The sequence below is a fragment of the Tachysurus vachellii genome, chromosome 16 (genome assembly GCF_030014155.1).
Source record: "Tachysurus vachellii isolate PV-2020 chromosome 16, HZAU_Pvac_v1, whole genome shotgun sequence".
Classification (NCBI taxonomy): domain Eukaryota; kingdom Metazoa; phylum Chordata; class Actinopteri; order Siluriformes; family Bagridae; genus Tachysurus; species Tachysurus vachellii.
Window position 1 is genome coordinate 20,198,183 of NC_083475.1, and position 20,000 is coordinate 20,218,182.

Genomic DNA, 20,000 nt, shown 5'->3' on the forward strand with positions numbered 1-20,000 from the left:
GCTGCCCGCTCAGCAGGCCCGCCTTGTCAATTTTAGAAAAGTCCCAAAGGTCAGGAAAGGGGCTAGGAGTGGATCTTCTGTAGATGAACCTCTGAATAGAACCACATTGTTTTGAACCTAAGGACTATGTACTGTATACGTGCACGTGATTATCCTATTAAGTGGTCATGGCTTTTTTATTCTTTAACCGATACCGCTAAAATCATTTATTTATGCTCTTTTACTTAACACAAGGTTCTACTAGTGCTATAGGGATGTACAGGAGAGAAAAAAAAAACAGGAATAAAGCCTGATACGTGTTTGTAGCTATTTCTTTTTGTAACATGTAATGTGCAAGATACTTGATGTTATTGTTTATTACTCGATTAAGTGAGATTAGTGCGCAGTATTGCCTGTTGTGTGCTATTTTCAGTATACTCGGAAGACATTTTAAGTCATCCGAGTTATGACATTCGAATTCGAGTTACACACACGTTGAGGTGCTTTGGAAAATGAGGGGAGGAAAGGGGTGGGGTTTAAGGACAGTGGTCAGGCACTCTGAATGGACTGGACGTCTTATTTCTTCCTGTAGTTGCCCAGCTGAACAGCAGAGCGGTCAAAGACGCAGCGGAAGGTGATGGGTTGGACCTCCCAGTATGGCACCGGGTTGCTGAACAGACTGATGCCAGAATACATGGCCTTCTTGGTGTTGAAGCTTGGAGGGCAGAAGTCTTCTGTTCCGACAGTGGCTATCTTGTTGGCATGAAGATAGATGACCTAAAACAAAACCCAAAAAAAACATAGTTTTGCCTGCTCATCGCTAACCAACAGTGGGATCTGTTCAAGATTGTATCAGAGAACACCTGAATGCTCACCTGAATGTACTTGTGGTCGGGGAGACCAGCAGGAACGCTGGTTAGAGCGTTGTGGTCCAGGTGGAGCTCCCTCAAGTGTGGCATCATGGCCAGAGTGCCATTCTCCACAACACTGATCTCGTTACTGCTCAGACCAAGCCTACACACACACACACACACACACACACACACACAGTGCATTACCAAAGATTTGGGAGGAAACCAGAGGAACCCCGAGCTGACATGCAAAGTTACCATGAGCTCCCACACACTTCTAAGAAAAGGTTCTATGTAGAACCTAAAATGGTGGCTCTATCACTTGCTTCACATATGGGACCACAGAATCGTTCTTTATACAGAATCAGGGTTTTGAAGGGTCTAATAAAAAGAACTTGAATGAAGATCTAGAATGCAAGTTCTGTGGTACTTCTTAGAATAATTTAGGAGTTTATTATTCATTCATTCATTCAATCATTCATTCATAGATTATATTCGTTCATTCATTCATCTTCTACCGCTTATCCGAACTACCTCGGGTCACGGGGAGCCTGTGCCTATCTCAGGCGTCATCGGGCATCAAGGCAGGATACACCCTGGACGGAGTGCCAACCCATCGCAGGGCACACACACACACTCTCATTCACTCACGCAATCACACACTACGGACAATTTTCCAGAGATGCCAATCAACCTACCATGCATGTCTTTGGACCGGGGGAGGAAACCAGAGTACCAGGAGGAAACCCCCGAGGCACGGGGAGAACATGCAAACTCCACACACACAAGGCAGAGGCGGGAATCGAACCCCCAACCCTGGAGGTGTGAGGCAAACGTGCTAACCACAAAGCCACCGTGCCCCCCTATTATTATTATTATTATTATTATTATTATTATTATTATTATTATTAAGGGTGTACGGTTCTATGAAGAACCTTTAACATCCATGGAACCTTTCCATTGCACAAAATGTGTGTGTGGTGGGGGGTGTTGAGGGTTTCAAGTAAGCAAAAGTTGACAATTATATAAAGAGATTGTTAAGATTCTTACTTGGCCAGGTTCTTAAGACCTTTCAGGCTGTCGGAAGTGACCTTCGTAATTTTGTTGCTGTCCAGATGGAGCTCTGACAGAGAGGTTGGGAGACCTGCAAGGATTTGACGGTGAAGGAACAGAAATTATAAGAATGAGGATGTTGTCAAGTAAAACAGTGATTCTCCAGTTTGTCTCTTTCATCTGGACATTTACAAATACATGTAAAAAAAATAATTATAGGTAGACTACAGAATCTGTCAGATCAACCCCTAAGACATTAGAAAGCCACAGTGTGTATTCCTGACCTTTGGGAATGCTGGAAATGTTGGTGTCGGCAATGCGGATATAGGAAACCCTTTTCAGATCCTTGAAAGCATCTGCGTCTACACCCGAACTGGTCAAGGGATTGGAACCAAGCTCTGAAAAGTCAATCATTATTGCTTTACTCGTTATCTATACATACATCGTTGTTACAAGATATCTAGTCTTGATCTTCTATCTCAAGTGAGTGTTCTCCATGTCATGTGTATAAAACTCGGTGAAGAAAAGGTGAAATGGCTGGAAATTTATTTGCATAAGCTTAACATTAAAAATTTGTGCCCTGAACGGTGAGGATGATGGTGCTGTAGCTGTGCTGGAACAGTCTGCTACCACACGGATGAACGAGTCCAAATGGAAAACAGTTTTTTGTCGTGTTCAGCTGAATAAATGCATATGAATGAAGAGTGGAAGTGTTCTGGGCTGCAATGGAAAACCATGAACTGTGTAATTATATGCAAGAGAGGGTGCACACAGGTGCTGGAATACACACACACACACACACATCATGTCTACACCAGCAACGATACTCCAACCAACAGCTTGAACCTATTTTAGATGCTGTTTCATCAGAATCCCATGATGCCAGGTTCTGTTGGGTTTTCATTATGCCACATGATCCTCAGCAAACTAAATGACTTCTCAGCTAAGTTCTTGAGAAATTTTAGATTGTTAAGCGCTCTGAACTGGGCAACAAGCTAAAAAAGAGAAATAAGGATTGTACATTTACACATTTTTAATGTAACCGATTGCTAATTTGTTCTAGGTTTAGTTCTTCACAAACCTAGATAAAAGGTCCAAATTTCGTCAAATATTGTTTGGATAATTGAACGTTTTTAACTTTTCTAGCTAGCTGAAAGGAGAACCTTCTAATGTAGGTTCTATAGAAAATCTAAGACTCATAGTTGTCTCAAATCACTCTGTTTTCTAAAGTTCCTTTAACGCTAGGGTTCCTTAAAATACTGCAACTCACAGTGACAAAACAGCCCGTTATTTACATTACAATAAGACAATAACAATAACACATTTACAATAAGAGCTGGCGACTGCCGGAGACATCATGACAAACAGCTAGCATTGATGACTAGATGTGGGCGTGTCCACAACAGTGATGTAACAAAGTTGAGAAAAGCTTAACTTTATGCAAATATTGAATGATCTGTTGCACCAATGGGAATGAGAGCAACAAATATCCCTAAACAAGAAAACTGATTTGGAACGATAGCTGTACCAGTCACTGATGAACATCATTACCATGGCAACAAGTAGAAAGAAAGCAAAACCTACTAATGACTTCACTGTACAGCTTAAGGGATCCCTAAAGGGACAAGCTTGACGAAAGAAGAGTTTCAGATTGAAATGATGTTTTATGTTACAAATTCTAATTTTGTTGTAAATGATAAGGACTATTAACATGCTACATGATCTAGAGGCAAATCTGATTGGCCCCCGTTCCATCAATCGTTGACGAGAAGAGCAACCAGAGAATTTTTCACAACGATCACAGATGCAATTCCACCCCAAACAATTGGCGGCACTCGAGCGTTTGAAAAAGGAATGACTGCCGAAATGTATTTGCACCGTACTGAATAAATTATTTTGTGTGCTTGAATGTACCCCGTACTTGGCCCCTGAATGTAACATGTGGCCCCTTAATGGCCCCTGTTACAGAAAAATCCTAGAACTGCCACTGTCTAGAGGCATTAATTTGATAGTCTGATACAGAAGACTTCCTGCCTTACCCATGACAATGACATTAACCATGCCAGTGAAGGAGGCCTTCTTGATTTTGGTGATCTGGTTCTCGTGGATGCGCAGCTCCTGGACGCTCTTGGGCATGTTGCTGGGAATCTCCTTCAGCATGTTCTTGGACAGGTAAAGCCTCTGAAGGTTGACAAGAGGAGCGAAGGCCTTGGCGTGGATGATGGTGATCTTGTTGTTTACCAGGATGAGAGCCTGTAAGAGCCAAGAAGAAGCAGAGGATTAGTGTACATACTGTGTTTCCATGGCATTCATCTGAAAACAAGTAAATTGAGAAAAACATCTTAATGTTGCATGGAAAGTGTGTTAGCATGTTCTACCACATGAAGTGATCTTCAAGTTGTGTGTCAGTTCTTTGGGTATCTGGGCAATGCTATGTTCAAGGAGGAGGTACAGTATCTTAATACAATGATAGTAATCTTAATACTAGAAGCACAAGGAACCAACAACCAAAGCTAGCTAGGCAAGAAAGCATGTCTACCATCAACTCTATTGTTCTTGATGATCTTTTTTTTTAGAGTGAAACAAAATCCCGCTCATTTCCACAGCAGCCGCATTCGAGCCAAAGTAAGTAACGTAGCTAGCGAATGCGCTTCATTTAAAATCGACTCGCTAACGTTATAAAAAATAAACCTCACAGCTGGAGCGCATGAACACACATAAACAAATCTAAAAGACGTCTCTGATTGCTTAACACCAATCACATTACTCACTTCAGGGTCAGTGTCAGTACCAGTATCAGAGTGTACGCAGTCTGTAAAATATCAGTGCATTCCTGCTGAGAAAACTCATCAATTCCGGCATTCTACTAATAAAAAACAAGCCATTAAACAGTCACTAAAATCTCAGCCTTGTTTATTGTTCTCTGAGTGTTTTCTTAAGACCTTGTTTAAATCCCGGCAGACCCGGACGACGCACGGCCGTTCTAACGTTTCTACCAAATATAGCATGAAAGATCTCTCCCTCCACCCATCTGACCTCCATCCAGATAGACAAAAATGTCAGGAATGTGCTACTTCACACAGGGCAGAGAAACAGCTCGGAGTGCTTAAATCACTAGAAATGTGCACATGATGGACTGATTTCTAAAAGCAACCGTTTTCTCGACCTGGACCCTGGACCCTCGCTGTGACGTTAGACCTGACAATCGAGTGCAGAAGAGAGATTTGAGAGATGAGCCCAAGATAACACCTCCTTTTAACTCTGCATATTTGTAGGAGTTTAGGGTTGAGCAATGGCTTTGTTTTTGTTCTGGAAACCGTGGCCTGAAACTTGACTCCTTAATTGTTTTGAAGCACAAGCACAAAACTGTAGTTCCAACGAAAGGACCAACAATGTTTTTGTTGACATTTTTAATTCCCCTCCTTTTAAAAAAGGAGCATATTAAAAGCCATCGCAGTGCTCGTTGTGGTCTGGAACAGCTGAATGATGTTAAACAAAGATCTCCTGCTAAAATTTTCTCTGGCCTTTGAAAGATTTGGGAAGATCCGGAAATTCGAGAAAGAGAGAAAGAGAGAGAGAGATAGATAAAAAGAGGGTTACGTGAAGTTCTTTGAGGCCTTTGAAGTCGTTCTCTCTGATCTCAGTGATCTTGTTGTTTTGCAGGTCCAGCAGGTGGGTGTCTGGTGCGATCTCCGAGGGAACGTTTTTCATCCCTGTGGAGGACATGGGCAGGATTTAGGAAAAGTTGGAGGTGAAAAGTTGAACTAAATGTAAATGCTAGTCTTGTAACTTGATCCAAGCATTTCATAATCGTACCTTTTAAATTCGAGTGAAAATTCGCTCTAGAAAAGCCGACTCTAAAATTGTCGGCGCCCCTTATATGCAAAATAAATGTAGTTATTCCAAAAATGTTAATGGAAACTACCTGAGTTTCTTCTATGTCATTTACATTAAACATTTTTTCTGTTATAGTATTTTATCTGAAAGACCAACAGAGCAAATGATAGAGTCTGTATGTTTAAAACATCATCATTATGGTGGGAAAGCAGTGCTTATTAACCTGAAAGGTGCCGGAAGCTAAAGGGCAATGATAGAGTAAGTGCTTGAAACAGTTATTTCTAGATATTTGCTGAGCAATAAAAGTAAAAAAAAAAAAGAAATCCAGCCAAATCACATCATTTGCTTGGATTTCTATTACATTTTCAAAGACTTAGTTTTTATTGTGTACATTTTTATTGAGGCTCTTTTGTTGGGTCTCTATATTTAATATAATATAATATTTAATATATTTTATATATAATTAAATCAGTTACTTGTGTAGTACTTTAATAGTAGTAACTACACTAAAGAAATGTTCATCGTGTCATAATGAGTGCACGACCATCCTGGGGTAAAAAAGAATAAATTCAAAATTTAAATTTCATCTCATCAATTCTTGCTTTTTTTATTATTGATAATTAAATATATTTTACTGCTTATACTTTTCAGATTTAGTGAAGTATAATTTTGAAGGTGTCTGCACACCAAAATAAATTTTATAAAATCACACTTTATAATTTTTGCTGATTTTGCTTTAGGTTTATTAAACTTTTGTATTATACTGTTAGAACCAGAGGTGGGAGTAAGTCACACGTGCAAGTCAAAGTCAAGTCGAGTCTTTTTTTAATATTTGTCAAGCAAGTCTCAAATTTGCAACGTAAGTCTGACTCGAGTCGAGGCCCCCAATCTCTGAGTCATATAACTCAAGTCCGAGTCAAGTCTCAAGTCATGAATGTCAATGTCAAGTCGAGTCTTTTTTTAATATTTGTCAAGCAAGTCTCAAATTTGCGACTTAAGTCTGACTCGAGTCGAGTCCCCCATCTCTGAGTCATATAACTCAAGTCTGAGTCAAGTCTCAAGTCATGAATGTCAAGTCAAAGTCAAGTCGAGTCTTTTTTTAATATTTGTCAAGCAAGTCTCAAGTCTCAAATTTGCGACTTAAGTCTGACTCGAGTCAAGAGTCGAGTCCCCATCTCTGAGTCATATAACTCAAGTCTGAGTCAAGTCTCAAGTCATGAATGTCAAGTCAAAGTCAAGTCGAGTCTTTTTTTAATATTTGTCAAGCAAGTCTCAAGTCTCAAATTTGCGACTTAAGTCTGACTCGAGTCAAGAGTCGAGTCCCCATCTCTGAGTCATATAACTCAAGTCTGAGTCAAGTCTCAAGTCATGAATGTCAAGTCAAAGTCAAGTCGAGTCTTTTTTTAATATTTGTCAAGCAAGTCTCAAGTTTTAAATTTGCGACTTAAGTCTGACTCGAGTCAAGAGTCGAGTCCCCATCTCTGAGTCATATAACTCAAGTCTGAGTCAAGTCTCAAGTCATGAATGTCAAGTCAAAGTCGAGTCTTTTTTAATATTTGTCAAGCAAGTCTCAAGTTTTAAATTTGCGACTTAAGTCTGACTCGAGTCAAGTCGAGTCTCCCATCTCTGAGTCATATAACTCAAGTCTGAGTCAAGTCTCAAGTCATGAATGTCAAGTCAAAGTCAAGTCGAGTCTTTTTTTAATATTTGTCAAGCAAGTCTCAAGTTTTAAATTTGTGACTTAAGTCTGACTCAAGTCGAGTCGAGTCCCCCATCTCTGAGTCATATAACTCAAGTCCGAGTCAAGTCTCAAGTCATGAATGTCAATGTCAAGTCGAGTCTTTTTTTTAATATTTGTCAAGCAAGTCTCAAATTTGCGACTTAAGTCTGACTCGAGTCGAGTCCCCCATCTCTGAGTCATATAACTCAAGTCTGAGTCAAGTCTCAAGTCATGAATGTCAAGTCAAAGTCAAGTCGAGTCTTTTTTTAATATTTGTCAAGCAAGTCTCAAGTCTCAAATTTGCGACTTAAGTCTGACTCGAGTCAAGTCATATGACTCGAGTACCCCATCTCTGGTTAGAACCCTTGCATAGTAAAAAGAAGAAGAAAAAAATAATAATAAAATAATCAGGAAATGTAAAGATGTTTAATTTTTTGATTGATTTATTTATTTGTTTAACATAATTGTACCTCATATCGTGCAGTTTTCCTAATAATATCCTGCCTCTACGATCCAAAATGAATAAAAAAACATTTTTAAGCCCCTAGACTTAACCTTAATCTTTGTCCTTTTCTTCCAAATACTTCAAGATGTCTTTGAGTCATACAAATCAGAACAAATGTACAAGCATTGGAACCCTTGTGGATTTGTTATAAAAGGTCCGGTGGGAGGTTTTAAGGGCTACGCCTGCAATCATGCATCACGTGCCTCATGCCTGGCGTCTGAGATCAGTGAGCAGTGTTAAACTGTTATAACTAAAGTGAATCTGAACGAAATACGTCTCACAGGCCATTAAAAAAGACATTTTGTTTTGACTGGCTTGGCAAAAGAAACTGCAGCGATTTAGACATGAGCGTGTACAGTATATTTCGCTGAGAGTTCTCCGGCAGATATGAGTCATTTCGTATTACTGTATATCATGAGTCATTTTTAAGTTTGTTTCAGGTGCCAATGTGCATTAGTCTGGTCTTACAGCTCTCCACTCTCTTTATTAATTTCCTCCATGGATGTATATAAACATTTTGGATAATACGTCTGTGGGTCTGATGTACCGGCGACAATATGGACGTCTAAACTGGCGGCATCCATTATTCATATATGTCCCTGGTGCGCTTTTTCCTTAGCCTGCTCTGTTTAGTCTCAACTCCTACCTCTTATCCCAGAGCACACCCATGAATGCAAGCCTGTTTACTTCAAGAATTTAATTCTCAGATTATCATTTACAAAGTTTGCATCAGCAGCATATTACTGGGGATAAAGTTCAGAATAAAACGACGCTGAGGAAGTCTCTACTGTACAACTGTACACCTCACAATTTACTGAAGATATTACAAGGGATTCATAAACACTATAACACTGGTGAAAGATCTCTCTCTATCATTCACAATTAAAATTCAATCTAATAAATTGCACAACTTTGGATAAATGGAGTCCAGTCATGGCAGGATGTAACCGGGTAATAATGTGCTATAACAAATCATCTTCTAATGCTAATAAAGGTCTGATATGAGTCTGAGGTCAAAAGAAAAAACAAAGAAATTAAAGATACTGGACATGCAACAGGGTGTTACTGCTTCTTTTTTTTTTTTTTTTTTTTTTTATTATCCGAAAGATACAGAAAAGAAAGCTTTTATTTTGCTAAAATAATACAAAGTGTAAAATACATAGTAAAAAAAAATACGAACCTTTATAACACTACATAATACCTTTATAGCAAATTCCCATAGCTACATAACACCTTTTTAAATGTAATAGCTTGATAACACCTCCATAAATCCCATAGCTATATTATACCTCCACAAATCCCATAGGTACCTAACACCTTCATAAATCCCATAGCTACCTAACACCTTCATAAATCCAATAGCTACATACACCTTTATAAACCCCATAGCTACATAACACCTTTATAAAATCCATAGCTACCTAACACCATTATAAAATCCTATAGCTACATGAAACCTTCATAAATCACATAGCTACATACACCTTTATAAATCCAATAGCTTCATAACACCTTTATAAATATCATAGCTTTATAACACCTACATAACTCCCATAGCTAAATAGCACCTTCATAAATTCCATCACTATATAACCCCTTCAAAATCCCATAGCTACATAAGACCTTTATAAATCCCATAGCTACATAGCACCTTTATAAACCCCATAGCTACATAACACCTTTATAAATCTTATAGCTACATAACACCTTTATATATCCCATAGGTAGATAACACCTTCATAAATTCCGTTGCTACATAACACCTATTATCAGCATCACACCTTAACTAACGTTCTAAATCAAATGTTATGCCAAGGGCAGTTGTTATGACAACTAAAGTATGTTGGATTACGTTTTTATAAACATTTATGTAGGATAATGTCACAAAGAGCTTATGTAAGACTTATGGAGCTCTATAAACCTCACACTAAACCAAAGGTCCAGTAACAACAGTTAAAACAAATAGGAAAGGTGTTTAATTAAAGGTAAAAGTTGGGATCTGCTTAAAGGTCCCAGGTGTTTAAGAGGTTTTAACTTGTTAGCGATGTTAATTAACAAACCCTTCTCTTTGCACTATGCAACCCTAACGAACATCTGATTGGAACAGAAACTTCATACAGTTCCTCAGTGAAAAAGTTTGTATTTGAGTCAATGCTCTGATTAAATCTGTGTGTTTTCAGGACAGCGTGATGTAAATAAGGCTTAGGCCTGAGGTTAGATAGAGAACAGACCTGTCACCTCTCTCCTCTACCCTCTCTTTTGCCCCATGATGCCTTCCAGGAGGCCTGTGGAACATATGAGGCCTGCCTGATATTGAGTCCAACCTATTCTCCATCGTTTTACTCCATTTCTCTTTCTCTTTACCCTCTTGTGGAAGCTTTACAAAATGGAATAAAACCTTCATTGAAGCGTGTCTTTCTTTGTTGCTTTTTGCCTGATCATCTGTTTGCTTTTTAAGGTTCTTCCAATAAACATAATCTTAGGATCAGTTTTTGGGAGACTTCTAGCTGAAATGACCATAAGTGTAATTTTTCCACTATTGCTCAAAGTGTATTAGTAATGGAATAAGCTAGAACAGATTCAAGAACAGATTCAATGTTGATCATTATTTATCCTGGATTTTAAGTTGCCCAAAGTTGCCCATTGTATATTAAACTGCCTGAACATTCTGTTACTTTAGAAACTGAAATAATTATAATAATAATAATAACACCCCTTTTCTTTTAAGTTTAATTTGTGTTCTGAATACACAAACCGAAGTGGAAACACATAAAGGAGAAAGAAGATTAATTGGAGTCTTCATAGCAATGCAAAAAAACACAGAATTAATAAGGTTTAAAAACGACAGCTAATCTTAAAATAAAAACAAATAGAGCTCAGTTCTAAGACAGGGAAAACAAACTAGAAGGATTGAGGTGCCAACGTCTATGGTGTTCGATTTGTCAGCTAATACATCAGTCAGACCAAAGGCAAATAAATTCCTTCTTAGGAAACGTTTATTCACCGAAGGGGAAAGGACTTAGGGTGTGAGAGATGCGCTGCTGGCAGTGCTGGCTTTCGCTTCCTAGTGATCTCTGAATTTGAATACACAAGCTTCGTTTTTTATTGCACAATAGAAACCGAGTGTGTGGGACTGTGGTCTGTTGTGTCGCTTACAAATGGGAGAGCTGCTCATTATCAAGCAGCATTAATGTTAGACTTTTGCCATAGTATTTTCTTAACGTTGCTCAGCACACATGGTTTAAATGGTTTAAACCCAACATATACTTTGGGATTCATCTTGAAAATAATTTTTCTCTTCGTCTGCTAGGATTTTCTTGTTTAGCATCAAGATTAGCATCTGTGGATCAAATGGAAATCCATGGAAGGATAAGTACTGTATGAGAAATATCTTGGGTTCTGAAGATAAGATACCTTTCCAACAAAAGAAGAAGAAGGAAGAAGAACTTGGTCCTGGAACTTCTTTCCAGACAGACAGACAAAAGTCTGTGGAAGTAATTAGGAAAGCGGGGCCGTCGTTCCGCTCGCTTATAAAAGGAAGTGAAGTATTACTGACATTTACAGAGACAGGCATGTTATTAACCTAATGACTTGAGGATGGTAGGATCAAGAAAACAAAAAAAAAAAGGCAAGCTGTCTTCTTAGACACTCCGTTTCTGCCTCAGAAATAATTGAAAAGTCAGAGCTTTCTCAGGCCTGCAACTCAACACCTACTGTTCAGCCACTTTTTAAGGGTGAAATAAAGGCTGACAGACTTGTAAAAGCAGCGACAAGTCGAGCAGGAAAACAAGCCATGGGCCAAAGTTCTGTCTTCACGATTATAAATCTTTTTTTTTCTTCTGCTTCATACATTGGATCATCTCATCTCAGCTTACCTAAGACTAGAGAAGTACACAGTCAGTGAAAAGAAAATGTCTTTACAGATGCTGTCCAAAATCAGCATTGGGTTAGGGTTAGGCAACTACCCTAACGTAGCTGTAACTAGTTTGCTAGCTTTAGACAAGTCCTAGCGATAGTAACCACCCCAAGCCAACTCTCTGTGAGGATTAAAAATAATAATAATAATAATAATAATAATAATAATAATAATAATTTACCTCTAAAACATCCTGCAACAAATCTGCAAAGTGTGAAGGCAGTCATAAAGAATAAAAGGTTAACAAGTGTTCTTTAAATGGTTCTCGACTTTTCTAAAGCCATTCGAATGTCCTCAGCAACCCTTTGATTACGTTTTAAAGGACAAGCCTAAAAGTAGAAGCTCCCATGGAGGTTAGTGACGGTCATACACTTTTAAATATAATAGAAATCTGCTTGGAATAACCAAAACAAAAGTTTTTCACGGTGGTGCCAGTGAAGATCCATATTTTGGTTCCCCTAAGAACCTTTCCGTTAATGACACATTGGTAAATACTGTATGGTACGTTTTTTATAGTGAGAATATTACAAAGAACCTTATGTACAAAGGAAATGTTCCACAGTTCAAGGTTCTTCATAGAACCATAGAATCTGACAGAGAAATAAAAATAAAAATCTAGGTCTTCTCAAAACTCTCACAAATAATTGTAATATACACTGTGTACTTCTTTATATATTGTATATAATATTTACAGTATATAATTCTGGTAACAAAACACCAACCAAGGGGCACTGAACGTTCTGAGAAATGACACTGTGCTCCATTTTATTCATGTTATATAAATTCTGAGAAGAAAAGGAATTTTTTTTTTTCAATAAGAGTCATGAAAACCACAACATATGATGATTGTCGCAATATTATTTTAGTTCTTTAACTAATAACACCACTGTGACCTTTTTGTAGCTTTAATTGAACTTCTTTACATTTTGTAACTGGAACTGAACTGGATTTAATTGGGATCTTTAATTGGGAACGTATCAACGTGGGTGAATACTAATGCAAGGTGATGTATACTAGGCAGTGATTAGCATTGTAAGAGTGAATGTTACCTAGATCAGAGCACTGCGCCACACGCAGATGGCACTGGCATCTGAAGGGACAAATGGGTCCAACGCGAACTTCAGGAAGAACCTCTTCAACAGGAGGAACTAAAGTTGGGCCGTCACCTGAACTTGGGTCGTCCTCCATCATGAAGTCTAGAAAGCCACTCTGATGGAAGGGCAGAGCCCAACATACGGACACCAGGAGCAGGGTGAGACAGGCCAACCTCATGCTGTCACTGACCTGGAAGGTGGAGACAGGAGACAGGGCAAAGGTCAGAGATCAGAGGTTAAAAAGAGAGCAAGGGTTTTTGGAAAACATGGGAATGCAGGAATTTAGGAGAACTGGTTGAAGGCTGAGGGAATGATTTATTTATTTATTTATTTATTTATTTATTTATTTATTTATTTTTGTTTCGCTTGGAGAACTAAAGAACATTCAAATGTTGAACATCAATTTGTTTATTTATTTTTTTTTTCAGATTAGGCTTGAAATTAAACTGGGATGGATTTGTTTCTCATTTAATTTCAAGCCTAATCTGAAAAAAAAATAAATAAATAAATAAAAAAAGTATTTAAAAATTCCACAGTATTAGAGTAGAATAATCAATAGCAGCTTAGTGCAACGAAGCAGATTTAGTGTTACAGTGCTGATTATTTTCTTGTAACAGTGAAAATTAAGAAACACCCCTTTAAAATATGTGAACTTTAGCCCTCAAGGGATTTTACTCCATTCTAACTGGGGCCCTTCCACCCTTAGTCATAGGGATTAAAATTATCTTTCTACTGCAGACACACACACACTCACACACACACACACACACACACACACACACACACACACACACACACACATGCATATAGTTACAAAAAGAGAAAGAAAAACACTTAACACACACACACATGCATATAGTTACAAAAAAAGAAAGAAAAAGACTTAACACACACACACACATGCATATAGTTACAAAAAAAGAAAGAAAAACACTTAACACACACACACACACAAATGAAAGTAAAATTGCTGGGTAAGTAAATTTAAGGTTAGTTCAGGTCCAAACAATTTCACGTCTCTCATTCTTTCTTTTGGCGGACGGTATAATTATGGTATGGCGAGCGAAATCCCTGAGACGGTGACCTCTGGGTCTGGACTTGAGAGTTTAAATCGAACAGAAAGCACAAGCTCGTATTTTGGATCGGGGACGATTTATGATGGATCAAAAAATAAGAGAATAAAATGATAGAGCCAAATCTCTGCAAGGATTTCACAACGTGGATCCAAAACAAAATATCTTCTTCATTACAAAAAGTTCTAGCATGAGTCCAATTCGCTGACTTCATCAGCTGGATAAAAGCCTGAGTCTTTCCATCTTCCCCGAGAGAACAACAGCATATCATGTACCAAACTCCTGAGAGCGACTGTTAAATAGTCCACCACAATTCAACTATCTTCTTGTTTATTGAAGCTAAACTCGAAGTGATCTGCAGAAATGTAGAAGATGAGCACTCGCTCAAGCTTATCCCTAAACCGTAGGAAGTGTTGGGATTGTTTTGTTCATTCAACAAATCAGAATGACACATTAAAGCACTTGAAAATAGACTCAATGTTATGACATGAAGATTTCAAAATATAATACGATGCGCTGGATCAAGTGCTATTTTACAAGCTGCTGATTAATGAGAGTGGAAGACGTGAGAAATTAGGAATATTCATGCAGCACTATGCTATCAATCTTTTAATTGTCTCTCGCTTAAACCGTACGACGTCTGATATTTTAGAAAAAATGTTACGTGTATTTTCTATCTCAGTTTCTTTCAGGGTTTATTTCATTCTTCACATTTCTATAACGTTAGTCTTAGTTTTCACCTTTATTAAACTGTCTCTTGCTTCGTCACATAAACTCAGAGGTTAGATAGAAAGGATCTCAATCGAAAGCCTACAAGATCCAAACCCGATTCTGAATACGAGAAACTTTCTTCGTGGAAATATTCTGAATCCTGATCTCTAGCAACATCTCTGTTTTACTACATATATAAACCTCTGACTCTTTAACTGTTAATTAATCCAGCATGTGTCTATCTCATTCATCCAGAAATAGAGAACGTCTCATTAGGCTGAAGGAACAAACCTTTAACTGCCAGAAGCTAGAACTCTTTTTAACTGGTCTTCTGTCTCAAAGAACAGGCCAAGACAGGAGTGATGAGCCCTCGAGCACTGGCTTCCTCTGCTTTCTAAACAGAGTATTAGATTCCTGTCATGGCTATCTGACCACCCACCCAACTCCTGAGACACGTTTTCACTTTTTTTTCCCCAGTGTGTTATGTGTTCAGCCCTGTTCTATCAGCCAGGTGAAGACTGTGACAAAAACCGACGAGCTCAAAGTCAATCTCTTTGTTGAAGTGAAAAAGTTTGCTTTCTAAATCAATTATGCTAACAGTGCAGGCAGGTTGTAACAGAAAAGTCTGGAAAGCAGAATAATCAGGGTATCCAGCCAGGTGTCAGGAGAGATTATCAATACTGTAGATTGTAGATATGAATGAAAATCTTTTCAGTTACCCGATTGAGCTTCGAATCTTAATTTCTTCTCAAACTTTACCTCAGAAATGACACCTACCTGTTTTTGCACGTCCGTATTCTAACGCCGAGCCGTTTGGCTGCTCAGACTTTTGTTTTTTTTAATACAGTGTGGAAATGATTCACAGAAACATGTGATGTGTCTTTAAAAGGTGTTTTATGTTTTGTCTTGTTTTATGTATGGCAGGTTTAAAAAAATCTGATTGCAAACTCATTTGAATGTGTTAGCGTTTGCTTGAATTTGCGTCATTTCAATTTCTGCGATCGCAAAATGATTTTTTTTTCACTTATTATTATTATTATTATTATTATTATTATTTTTGAGATATATTAAATGAAGGTGAGTGGTGATGAGGTCAGTGGCCTATACAGTGTTCCAGTATAATTATAGATCCAACACAAAACCAGTCTTTGTTGGACACAATGGCTTACTGTCCATGTGTCCTAATGAGACTCTTATTAACGGGTTATTAAAACTGCATGAAGATGACGTTATCCAGAGCGAGAGAACATGAGAGAATTTTTTATTTTATTTTTCTCCAGTGCTGCACTGTGTTAACAAGCAGATCTTGCCAGATCATTACACCCTCAGCACTAATGGAAACTGTTTCACACCGGTGAACCCCTGGAGGCGACCCATGAGTGTGTGTGTGTGTGTGTGTGTGTGTAAAAGAGAGATAAAGAGAGAGACAGAGAGAGAGAGAGAGAGAGAGAGAGTTCAGCCCAAAAAAGATGCACTGCTGGCTGTTTCCAGGCTTTGAAACGGTGCCTGGATGAAAGCATCACCCCTGGCCTTCAATCTCTGAGAAATAGAAAAAGGATACGTGGCTCTTGAAAAAACTTGCCCTCTTTTTTTGCCTTCGACTCGTTCAGCTCGTGTGTTTTTAGTTTGTGCCAGAGTTTTAAGTCCTAAGGTGAGAAGAAAATCAGAGAGAATAGAGGGTATGGAGCTTACACTTCCTGTCTACAACAACAGTCCCAATCACACACACACACACACACACACACACACACACACACACACACACACACACACACACACACATATTAGTTTTCCATTTTACAGTGTAAGCAAAGTCCTGACAGGAAGCACAATGCAATCAGCTGGAGATTAAACACATGTGTCCTCAGCTATAGCTTCACTTTTTCCCCTCAGGCATCATCAACAGTGTTTGCGGTTAAACCGAAGACTCCATTCCGATTGGCCAACGATTCGTTTTCTATAACAGCGGATCTGTAATTGAAGCTTTTCTTCCAGGGTGAATGAATGTTTATTTAACATTTAAGGAAGGAGTCTCCAGTGTCAGAGATTTGTAACAGTCAAAGTTGAAGCTGTAAATTTTATGCTTTGGAGGTTATATGCAGATGTTTCACAACACTTATGTAACTATAAATGGATAAAAAGAATTGATCAGAATTAATAAAGAAGAATAAATCAGGAGTTCAGGACAGTAAAAACCAGTCACTGATTATTTTCATGTAACACTTTAATTCCTAGATGTTATATGTAGTTTGATGTAATTATAGTAGCTATCAAATTTTTATAAGCACCCTGAAGCCACAGACAAAAGATTTTCTTTTTTTTTTTCTTTTTTTTTTTTTTTTAAGATTTAATCGCTTTAGCTGTGTGTGCTATACAGAAAGAAATGAGACAGTTTCTCTCTATCCTGAATAAATAAAATGAAAAAAGTAAGCCATGGTTTTGGCTTTAAAACATAAAATCTTCACTGTTTGGAAACAAAATAAAGCACATTTCTGGGTTTAAGCAATTCTGTGAGCATTCATCAAATACTGCACACGTCTCTTAGCTAGTTTAGTTTTCTCGCTAGTTTTTATGCTAGTTACTTCAACAAATCACGAGGAAGGTAGAAGCAAGCAATCTTAGCAACTGAACATTTTATTTAACTTGTTTATTGATGCTACTTTTACCAAAACCACAACTGTACTGTACGCTAGCTAACAAGCTAGCAGACACTGATCACCCTGCTAGCTTTTTCACATGTTCTTCTTTTGGTACATTCGAGGCTTCTTGACTATTAAAATGTCAAAAGAAAAGAAAATCATTGAATGTAAGTGTTATGTTATGGTTGTAAGATTTTTGGAGCGTTTTTTCACACCGTTCACACATGTTTTACTAGTAAGATAGCTAACTTTGGCTAAGATCGGCTTACAGGATTTCTGTCAGGTTGGTTTCTGCCTTATTGCTAATGCTAATTACCTAATTTAAGCTTAACCTGTCAACATTTGACAACTATTGACAATTGACAACATTTGACAATCTATTGCAAACCTAATTTCTGTCAGATTTTCTTAAAAGTCATAGCCTTAGATGCTAATACTTGACTGCCAGTGCCAGATAGTTAGCTAAAGTAAGCAAACTATTTAACATTTGTAGGAATATTTCTTAAGTGATATTAAAAAATGGATCTAACAGGATTTCTGTTAGAGTTATTTAAGACTTATTGTAATTTTCACTGCTAACTCTAGCTAGTTCGATAATGTAATCTACGATAATGTCATCAACGATGTTGTTGAACCTTTAGCAAATACTGAACTTCTATGAGATGTTTTTAGTGTCAGCTAGCATACGACAGCTAACCTGACTAATTTGTTTTTGAGGTCATTTCGCTAGACATTTTTGGTATTGAATATAATAATGTAGCATGAAGTGTCTGAACTACAGGGTATGAATAACTAATTATGTCAGTGTAACTGAAAAATGAAGAAGAATTTGAATTTGTAGGCATTCGTCTAATTGTGTGAGCATCGGATTGATTACTAGCTAGTTTTCTTGCTGTTTCTTATGCTAGTTACGTCAACAAAACAGTAGGGAAGCAGGATTGAGTGTAATAGCAACTAAAAGTTTTACTTGATTACTTGCTTGTTTACTGAAAATTCACTTTACTTGCTTGTTTTTAAACTCAACTAGCCAACAGACATGACCGTCACTAAAGTCTGAAATCTTTTTCCTTGTAGTTTTAGCCTTGTGTCTGCATATGAAAAGGTTGTGAGAGACGGTAACGTGGGATCTCCTGCTGTGCCGTTTTATCCAGGAGAACTTCCTCGCAAAGCTGCTGCATCGCTACACCTGCTCAGACCTGCATGAAAATAAATCAGGAAATGACTCCCGATGGTTTGATCACCTCAGAGAAAATAAAACCAAGCCTTTCCCACAGAGCCTTAGAAAATTCCATGTCTTGAGATTCACATGGGGAAGAAAAGAAAAGAGTAAAAAAAAAAAAAAAGCCACAGCATGCTGATTAATGGTGAAAACATTCAGAGAGTTTAGGGTCAGTTTGGGAGAAGGTATGCATGTGGTTAAGCCACATCACAACCGGTTCGTTTCCATTAAGCGTTCTTGTCGACCCGACGTGTTAACCCTGGGTTTGGGTTTAGCGATGGAAATTCCATATGGATGGGAATGAGGGTTGGGAAATCAGGATGATAGCCAGTGTCCAGCGTGGCTCTTCTTCACCGTGTCTCGTCTCTGGCACCGCCTGGTAACGTGATCTGCTGCAGGAACTGAATTAAAAAGTAAAAAAGAAGAAGAAGGAGAAAAAAAAGATCTGCCAGCGTTTATTAGGAGTGCCATTAAAACACTAAACATTCCCAATCGATGCTGGTAAAGCTGCACTTCCAAATTTGGGATATACTGTAAAGCCCTAAAGGCCGCTGTATATTTGCCTGGACCCTTGTCCCACCACTCTATTCCCTCCCTCCCTTCTCTTCCTCCTCCTCCTTCACATCTTGATGCCTAACTCGGGTTGTGTTTTGAGTTAGTTGGGAATTTTGGTGGGGGTTTGCTGGGAAGTGCTTCGTTGGCTCCCACAGCCTGTGTGCTCGGAAGGAAAGCTGTGTCATTAAAGCATTTATGAGATCTCGGTGCCAGGGAGTCGTCTCTTCCTCTCCCTTTACCTCGTGTACACTTTTTTCTTCTTTTTAATTTCACTACCTGTATACAGTACAATACACACTTCTTTCAGTTCAGTCAAGTCTCTGGAAGCTTGAAAGGAAGATTTCAGACACACAAACAGACTGAAACCTAATCTCTCTGTCACGATAGGAAACGAAATCCCAGCAACTCTTAACTTGTCAAGAATTCTGGGATATGAGGTGTAATTTTAATATTAAAGGATAAGAAAGCAGCTGAAGTTAAGGATGTTTTCCCAACCAACCAAAAGCCTGATTCCTTAAGTGCACAAATAATACATAAAACCATTATATAAGGTTCAATTATTATCTAATTCCCAAGAACCAGTTAGATATGATTGTGTTTTCGAATATATCTTTATATGCACAGTTTAATAAAAATACACGTACTTATGAAAATACTTCAGTATATTTAGATAGTAAACGAATGTAGGTTTAAACGTCATGTCAACTTGCATGTATCTTAAAGACGTTTCAAATCTTAATCTAAATCTTTTCTGATTTCTCAACATACTAAAAGTGTCATTTAAAGGTGTTAAAATGTTTTTAAGTGTTTTTTCGGGTTAATAAACAGCAGTAAAGTGGAAGTGACAC

General features: G+C 38.0%; 1 protein-coding gene across 1 annotated transcript in view; it reads right to left on the bottom strand.

Annotated features, from left to right (window-relative positions):
• dcn (decorin) overlaps positions 1 to 20,000 on the bottom strand; it is a 21,788-nt gene that overhangs the window by 650 nt on the left and 1,138 nt on the right. Inside the window, exons 2-8 of the mRNA XM_060889063.1 lie at positions 12,911 to 13,145; positions 5,484 to 5,596; positions 3,923 to 4,136; positions 2,168 to 2,281; positions 1,881 to 1,974; positions 855 to 993; positions 1 to 756 (exon numbers count right to left, since the gene is read on the bottom strand). The exon at positions 1 to 756 is cut by the window's left edge and continues 650 nt beyond it. Coding sequence (XP_060745046.1) covers positions 556 to 756; positions 855 to 993; positions 1,881 to 1,974; positions 2,168 to 2,281; positions 3,923 to 4,136; positions 5,484 to 5,596; positions 12,911 to 13,133 — 1,098 coding nt within the window. The 5' untranslated portion in view covers positions 13,134 to 13,145 and the 3' untranslated portion in view covers positions 1 to 555. The remainder of the gene's footprint in view (positions 757 to 854; positions 994 to 1,880; positions 1,975 to 2,167; positions 2,282 to 3,922; positions 4,137 to 5,483; positions 5,597 to 12,910; positions 13,146 to 20,000) is intronic.